Here is a 9292-nt window from a genome sequence, read left to right on the forward strand (position 1 = left end):
TATAAGATGAAAACAACGAAACAACAGTAACAATGACATGCAAAAAAAAAAAACAACGTGTAAACGAACTATTTGATATCAACTGTACTATTACTGACTGCATATGAATTATATCTTTTATGATTATATGAAGACAACATTGGCGCTCAGGCGTAACGTTTACTATATAACTAATAAAATAAGATGTAAGGTTTATCTCATTGGGACGATATGTAAGTAACAAGCAACACCTACTGCTTTCTGAGTATATATTTTTTTAATATTACAAAAAATATAGTTGCTATGCATATATTGTAACTTGTTATTAATCTTGAGTAAAAAATGCGTCTGACCTGCTAAAGATAGTTCTTTAATCTATGAATAGCATAGCAAAGACGGATACTTATTCGTCAGTAAGACATCAACTCATCCACATTTCCAGCAAATAGCAATCTCTGGTTGACAATTGGTTTTCAACAAAAGATTTTAAACAACATGCGCGACCCTAAATCTCATTCAGACAATCCAGGTAGAGTATCATTATTTAGATAAAATATATAAACAAGATATACTACGATGATACGAAACACGAAATATCTAATATCTTAAATTCAGATACTGAAAGAGTTATGCTCAAATTGAATCTTTTGAAAGGTGAATTAGTGAATATCCTGGTACAGTATTTTATCATTGATTATTTTTCATTCACTTATGTGCTCCAGTACTTTTGTTGTGACCCAACAAGTTCATGTTGTACAGATTCATAGTTAAAATGTATGACCTTTTTTTCTAATTATTTTACAGATGCTTCAATTTCATTCAAGTCATTAGAGGTAATTAAAATCTTCTCTAATACAAAAATAATAAGATATAAGCAGATTCTGTTTTCGATTCAAAAGGACCAGGTTAAATTTCGTTTTTCGTGAGGTACGTCTTGCTCAGTATTTACTTGTTAAGATAGTGTTGTGTGTCTTTTCATCTTAATGTCGTGTTTTACCACGGCATTTTTTTATTAATGCCTTTTCAATGTCCCTTCTGCATTTTCGATCACCAGTTTGTAATGCGTTACCTTTTATGATACTCGCCAATTTATAAGTGGCATGATGGAAAACACAAAAGTTTACTGCAAACATATGCATTAGTTATCTCCAAGTATGGTATCAAATGGTATTATAGATAACATTTATTTTTAAGATAAAACTGATCAATACATATACTTCCAAATCACACAATTCGTCGTTAGTGGCATGAATGATTCTTTTCTTCTATACAATACAAATTTATGAATTTATTGAAATAAAAAACATGTTGTTTACGCACACTTAATTGTTTGCATTCTATTTTATATATTTTTGTCTTTCCGAACCTTTTATCTCCAATGTAACATAAATTAACTGTACCACTTTTACTGCAATATTTATAATTCTATAATACTCGATAACGGCTATTCAACATGTTCAGGTAGCACTTCTCTCGCGTACGGGAATATTATCAAAGGGATGTGTTGTGTGCTTTTTTTAAGGGAGGGGGAGTTTAACATATAAATTATTTAAAAAATGCAAATTAGCAAGTTATGTTTTAGCAGGAGACATAGGTGGTGTCGAAAATGATATGTATGAAATGCAAAACAACATACAACAACAACAACAACATGAACTTGGGCCTGAAAATCCTGAGGTTCCTGTGTATTCCTCTATAGACAGACGACAGCATTTATCTATTGGTAGCGCTGTATCTTATTCCGTGACAAAGAACAAAAAACCAAACCCATTAGGGTGTCGAATGCAACAGAAAGGTATAGTTTGTTATCTGTTGATCGTCGAGATATATATATATTTTTGTTAGTGTGACAAGACTAAAATATACTAAGACCTAGTTATTTTGTTATAACCTGCTTATCATTTTTTTACACATTTTTATTGTATGGACAGATCAGAAGACAGTAATTTACCTGATAGCAATTACTCTAAAAAAAAACATTCAGCCTCGAATACTCAACAGGATCTAATAAAGTCATTTCAAATAAAACAAATTACGTATTTCATAATATATTTGTACCATACATGCTGCATATTCATAACATAAATATATTAATATAAATGTGCACGAGGGTATTGCATTTTCCATGAGCAATAGTTTGAAACATGTGATTATTTTTGACAGGTGAACATAAAAAAACAAACATGGCTGGAATGTCTACACCAAAAACGAATGACAATGAGGTTGGTAAAAACAGTCTGTTATGCATCAGAAAGATGTATTAAAACAAAGTCAGGTTTAGTAGAGTATAAGTTTTTGGTTTTCCTAAATCACTGATAGGGAACAAGCTAAGTTCTATTTTATATGGAATTTAACTGATTTCATCTACAGTAGCACTTGTACTGAAGAGACATTTTTTAGAGAAACTGACCTTATTAGATAGGTTAACCCGGAATTAAGGTTCAATATAAATAGCTATAGTTACATTTGAACAGGAAGGTCCCTTACTAGCAAGCTTTGACGCAATATAAATCTGATTCTACACATATTATATAAAGCAATAATGACAGAGTTTAAATTTTTCGAGATATAATCTATATTGTGACGATTGTCGTGTTATAGGAAAAATGGTCATATACCGTGAGGTCTGTGGTATGATATGAAACTGGAAAAATTCAAAACATTTGAATGATATATGTACATAATATAGCCGTGTTCATAGTAATTGAGAGCTGCTATAAAACATGTGTACATACACATAAATAAAAGGATCTCAACATAAATTGATTTTTTATGGTATAAAAATGAAATTGTGAATAGAAATTGAGAATGTGTCAAAGAGACAACAAACCGACCAAAGAGCAAACAAAAGCCAAAACCACCAGTCTGTCTTAATAGCGATAAAATCTCAAACCCGGCGACTGGCTTCAGATGACCACTAAATAATGTGTACAGTTTAGCAAAAATAGACGTCTGACTCAACTCCAAAACATAAAAATGGAAGTTAAGTAATAACATGAAACTCACCTAAAACAAGTACTCAAACAGCTGTTCCCGAAGGGTTAATAGTTTCTGCTCCGAATATTGCTCTCGAATTAGGATTGAATGATGATAACTGAAATGTCACGGACTTACCACAATTGGATCTAATATTAAAAGTATTTAGATGCCCAACAAATGAAAACATGATTTGTGTATGTCGCCATCTTACTCATCTGTCACGATCTTGATGTATCAAACATGCTATCCAGCATGTGCATTGACATGTTGATAGAAAGTTAACAATTTTGTATTACGGTTATTCAAAAATTACATAAACCTGAAATTGTTTCATCAAAGTCGCTGATCAAGTTAGACAGCATATGATAACACCAAGAACCAATTCCAGTTTTAAGCCTTATTAAGGTAAGGTTTGCATGAAACCAGGATTTTTTTCTTAGTGATATTACACCAATATGATACATCATTTTGTTCAGGGAGGAGTACCCAATCATTTAATGAAAAAAAATCAAACATCGCCCGTTCAGTTTTTTCATGTGAAAAGCTCAAAATTCCGATTTTTGACGATTTTTAGGGAAAATTGTATTTGAATTCTTCTGAAATAATAATGTATGCAAGTGACTATAAAAAATAAAACTAAACAAAACATGTATAAATAATTGTGGTCCATTCATTAATAATAAATTTTAATTAAAAAAATCATGAAAAGTTCCTAAAAACAAGATTTTTTAATTTTTGGGTTAAAAAAAAACCTGTTGCCATGGCAACAAAAAGCCAAAAATATCCTTTTTCCGGGTCCACCGTTTCTGTAAAAAACTGTGAATTTTAGGATTTAGCTATTTGCATTATAATGAGCTAATAAAATTGGTATGTCCCCGAACTCGTTTTTACGGAAATGGGCGTTATGTGTTCATGTTGTCATTTCTGTAAAACACAAAAATATTTTGTTTGTTGATCTCCAAAGAAGAGAGTCATCTTTAATAGCATCTTTTTACAAAGATACATTTTGTCTTGTAACACTTTGGGACTGCCATAGTCAATGAGAGAAAACAGTGATTAACTTAGGGATGACATCAAAAAATCAATGTAGGATAAAAAAAAAACTGAATTCAAATAGCTTGGGGGGGGATAAAAGTTGCTGAAAGTTTTTATTAATTTGACATCGATTTTACATATATCCATATTGGTCAATCAAATTTTTCCCAAATTAAGTTAAGAGGGGGGAGGGGGTCAGTGAACAAACTATGTGAATTAAGTTTTTTTTTTTATCCTACATTGAACTTTTGATGTCGTCCCTTAACTTTTATGCCCACAACTATCAGTCGGAAGGGGAGGTGTTTAAATTTGGTCATACTTGTGTACTAATACATGTACAAGACTCTGAGTTTGAAGGAATGTGTCCATGGGACATTGATGATGCCCCCTCTTGCATAAATATAAACCATTATAAAGCATTACGTATAAATTTTATAACATTTGGTTGAAGCAAACTAAAGGTAGAGAACAGAAATGAAAAATTCAGAAAAGACCTCATAAAAATACTCCGAGCGTCGTCACTACTTCATTATGATCTCCTATATATATACGGAGAAAGACTAAAAACTAACAATTTCCCGGACTGTGTGTAGAGACACCTGTTACCATCCTTGTTTTTAGATAAATTAATTCAAAGTTGACTGATATGCATAGAAGTTTGTTTGATTAGGGTTTGTAAAATGTCCGGTGGCAAATACTTCAGGTATGTTCAGGACGACACAATACAATAGGTGTGTCTGAAAGACACATTTTTAATGCATCCATAAAAAAAATACGAGTAGAAACATTCCGTCAGTTGTAAAAGTGATTGATAAAATAACATATATTTCGAATGATGTAAACGTGTGGGTTGTGTGCGTATTTGCGGATAAACCTTGCAAACTGTACATTTGAAAGACCAAGTCAACATTCTGCCATTCGTAAAAATTATGCAATAAAAATATCTGAGAATATATATATGCATCCTCTATAAGTAAAACACATCAGTGGCGCATTATGTGAATTCCAACCATTTTAAACGAAATTGACTAAAAGTGTCACAAAAAATGTGTCGTTTTTCACTCAATCCTGAGTTTCTATAATTTGTATTTATACTTTATAAAAAATCGGAAACGGCGTGCATCAGACTTACAAATTCAATGAAAGAGACAGCTTAACAGTCAGTGAAAAAATTATCGGGGTTCTTGGAGCAGAATAAACAACACTTCTATCTTGTGAAGGGACAGGACGGGGACAAGCCATCAAAACACAAGATATTAGATCGATTTCTGTTGAAATGAGCTTCCCATACATTAGTTTTTTTAAAGGTTTTACGGCGGGCGACAAGAGAAAAGGGACGGGAGAAAGGAGAAATGTGTACCCTGTCCGATCCCTCATAAATCTAGATATGTAAAAGTGACGACATCAAAATTCAAATTTATTCTGTGTTTTTGTGGTAAAAAGCATTATGCATAAGTTTTACATATCAGTTGGTTGAGGCAAACTAAAGTTAGAGAACGGAAACCAATTTTGTAAAAACGGACGTGCATTTGGATGGATGTACACACAGACAAGGATAAAACTCAATACCCCCTTGCTACGGCGGGGGCATGAAAATGTACATTTATGAAATGAAATAAAATAAAATTCATCGAAACTTTATGAATGGTTTTTGCACAAAGACGTTACGGCTTAACGTGACGTCATATAAATGAAAACTAACAAACTGAAGGTCATAACGTTACTTGTACGATTCAAATTTTGATAAAATTACATCAAAACGGCGATTTTGAGGTAGGTGTTGTTTTATTTTCGATAATATTGTAGTTATCGAACATTGGTTAATCAAAGCAATTCAAAATGGCGGATCTCTCCTTTTTTCAATTATTTGAATTCGAGTTATCTCCCTGTGTACGCAAACCTTACCTTAAATGCATAATCGCTCAGAATAACAACAGCAAAATATCCATATGTTGCATATTACTGAATGCGATAGTTTGTCATTGATTTATATGTGTATCAATTACAAAAGGTATGTATTGTCTTCTTTTCTTTTTCTTTAAAGGAACTAAACTACATTGAAGTCTGCTTTGACAAAAAGCCACAACATCCGTTTAAAATTCATGGACTTGAGGAAAGATCAGACTATGTTGAAATTGACTTCACCAAGACAGTTGATCGACTACCAGATTGCGACAAAGATGATGTAAGCGATGACGATTTCGTTAGTCTTGAAGACGTAAAAAGCATGAAACGAAAAACTCAATTCACAAATTAAGATGAAGATCACAAATAATGGGAACACCGTGTTTTGTTTTGACATCTAACTGAATTCCTCGGTCGATTATTATCTTAATTAAAAAAATGGTAGAAACGAAATTAGATCATTTTAGAAATAGACATTTTTGGGAGCGCTTACGAGGAATAATCAGAGAATCAAGATATTTGATTTTCCCTTAACTCTTTTTGTTAAGAGTTTTTGATGGGTGTGCCGGAAGAAAGAGGCAAGTAATAAACTAGAGAGATTCACACATTCAAACACAAGTAATCAGAAATTGTACATATGAATGATTTTTCTCTGAAAATAAGTACTTTTAATATCCTAATCCATTTAGAAATACACATCACCTCTTTGACTTGTTTTGTTTTTTTATATTATCAGTAACAAAAATTGAGGGCAGAGGTTTCATATTAACATATCTATTTTATATTATAATATCTTAAGATTTGACTATCTTTGGTTTTTTATTCTGTTTTGATCTTATTTTGTTTTATTGTATTTTAAAATTGTTTTTTTGCTTAACACTTCCTGCCGGTGTTTCATGACATGAACATGGTATGAAGAATATATGTATTTTAACAAGAAATGTTTTTCTAGCTTTATACTTGTTTTGAGTTCAAATATATCATTGCTATTTCTCAGTTGATAACACATAGTCATGTATTACACATGAGGGACACACATCTACTTTAAAAGGAAAACAACGAAAACACAAAAAGACAAATTGAATGCAACATAAATAGAAACGAACTATATTAGATAACAACTGCCATTTTCTGACTTGGAACAGGACATTGAAAGAACAAATGGTGGGTTGAACCTGGTTTTATAGTTACAAAACAAATTGCTAAAATGAAAACAATACATGACAGAAATATATTACAAATACATGTAAGAACACTCAAAACAGACAAATACATAAACACATAATGTAACATTTCTTTATATAAAAACCATTCATTTCAAATATAGAAACATATATCACTTATCAACTTCAATTGAATTGCTTACTGTATGAACTATAATGGTTTACTTTCATAAATGGTTACTTACATGGAGAGTTGTCTCATTGGAACTCAAACCACATCTATTGATTATATCATATTATATAAAGACGCCACACTATACTACAATTCAAGAGTCATTAGTCTATTTAGAGAAAACATATACAGGTTACAAATATGAATAAAAATGAAGTTCTCAAAATTCTAAACCCTACGGAAAATTCAAAACGGAAAGCGCTCATCAAATGGCAAATTTAAAAATTCAAACACATCAAACATAGATAACGACTGCCATTTCCCTGACTTGGTACAGGAATGTTCTCATGTAGAAAATGTGAATTGAACCTGATTGTATAGCTAGCTAAACAGCTCACATGTATGACAGTCGCGACAAATTAAATGTTATATACAACGATGTGTGAACAAACCAAACAGACATAATAGGAGAAAATGTCATAAAATGGGGTACAGCACTCAATACTGTGGTATAATTACTATAAAAACAAACAGAAATGTAACTAAGTAGCACAAAAAAGCATATAGACAGAGCACAAAATTGAAAGACAAGGATATAAAATTTACTGTATTACAATAACACAATAACGGATTGTATAAGTACAGAGCCACGTCATATGTATAAAAAAAACACAAAAAAACAAATAGACAAAGCGCATTAGCAAAATTGATAGACAAGAATAACGTTTTACACATTACGTGTAGAAGCTCGAGAATGCCGAATAAATTGGGAATGTATATCCCATATGAAGGTGAAGTTGATATAAAGCTACTAAGGTCAGGGAACCTCAAAATTTCAAAATTAAATCGTTTCGTTTGTCTTAGATTCTGGTACTGAGATGTTCATGTATGTCAAATTCGAGATATACGTATAAAACTGAGACAGAGGAATCCGTGTCTGTTGTTTACTTAATTTCTTGTTCTGTGGTAAACTCATCGGTTATAAGATGAAAACAACGGAACAACAGTAACAATGACATGCAAAAAAAACCCATGGAAACGAACTATTTGATATCAACTGTACTATTACTGACTTGATATACAGGAAATATAATAAAATGGTGGGTTGGACCTTGATGTATGGCAGAACCCCCAACTCATATACTAATGTGTCAAAGATTACACTTAGTATTCCCTCTACACACAAATATGAATTGTGTAATAGATCTTTCGATAAATAAAGCAGGTACTGTTTTGTAATAATTCTTGTATTGAGCAGAGTAAACAAAGCCCCTCTTCCTATCCTAAAGTTCATTAACTGAAAAGCAAATATAAACAATACTCATAAGAAACGAATATGATATGGCTCTTCAACGTACTGTAAATTTTATTCCTCTAAAAAAACTGGCAAGATTGAATAATTGAAATATGCATTTGTGTTATAATTTTGGTGCCGTTGATGCAATAACTGATAAACCATAAAACACTTCGAACAAATGTTTTGCCAATGGTTTAACGATAATTTATTTGAAAAGAGTGATATGAACATGCAATGAAAGTATCGCATCATGAGCATTTTGTTTTTATTTATTCACTACTACAAGGTTCAAACTGATTATTTTTGTAGTATTGAAATCATGAGGTCAATTCTTCTCACACATTCGAGAACATTATATTTATTTCAATTCATAGTTGTTTTTAATTCTTCCGTAGTCGTATCACCATTTGATTTCTATATTGTTTCAGTGTAATATTCCGGATGATTTGTCTATTGTTTTTTTTAATTAAACTTGAGTAGGATGTCCTCTCTTGACATCATAAGTAGATATTCAGTTGTCATTTCCCGGATGAACCATCTATCAATTATCTGTAGGTTTTCAATAGTATGATTCAAACTATTGATATTTATTTATTTTTCACTTCAATTCGTCCTTGACATCATTGCCAAAAACTTGTAGTTTGATATTTGAAATCAACGATTTCGTTTTCTCTTAACACGCATTACCGTTTCTCAAAACAAATTTTCGTTCGTAAAAGTAACCGTCGTTGTCTTTATGGCAATAAAAAGTAAGAAAACATT

At 31.6% G+C, this 9292-nt stretch overlaps 1 protein-coding gene across 2 annotated transcripts; it reads left to right on the forward strand.

Annotated features, from left to right (window-relative positions):
- Nucleotides 1-720: 720 nt before the first annotated feature.
- Nucleotides 721-6605, forward strand: LOC143074264 (uncharacterized). Of its 2 annotated transcripts, XM_076249804.1 has the most exons (4): nt 721-812; nt 1565-1774; nt 2143-2201; nt 6038-6605. In XM_076249804.1, the coding sequence occupies exons 2-4, from the start codon at nt 1591-1593 to the stop codon at nt 6248-6250; spliced, it is 456 nt and encodes a 151-aa protein (XP_076105919.1). In that variant the 5' UTR covers nt 721-812; nt 1565-1590; the 3' UTR covers nt 6251-6605. The 2 variants fall into 2 exon arrangements, with proteins under 2 accessions (XP_076105919.1, XP_076105920.1); XM_076249805.1 differs by lacking the exon at nt 721-812 and having other exon boundaries at nt 1401-1774.
- Nucleotides 6606-9292: the final 2687 nt, after the last annotated feature.

This window comes from Mytilus galloprovincialis, chromosome 5, assembly GCF_965363235.1.
Source record: "Mytilus galloprovincialis chromosome 5, xbMytGall1.hap1.1, whole genome shotgun sequence".
Classification (NCBI taxonomy): domain Eukaryota; kingdom Metazoa; phylum Mollusca; class Bivalvia; order Mytilida; family Mytilidae; genus Mytilus; species Mytilus galloprovincialis.

Coding starts and splice junctions, on each gene's coding strand:
- LOC143074264 (XM_076249804.1), top strand. CDS start 1,591: ATGTATGAAATGCAAAACAACATACAACAACAACAACAACATGAACTT. Junction 1,775..2,142: donor GTGTCGAATGCAACAGAAAG/GTATAGTTTGTT, acceptor TATTTTTGACAG/GTGAACATAAAAAAACAAAC. Junction 2,202..6,037: donor CAAAAACGAATGACAATGAG/GTTGGTAAAAAC, acceptor TTTTCTTTAAAG/GAACTAAACTACATTGAAGT.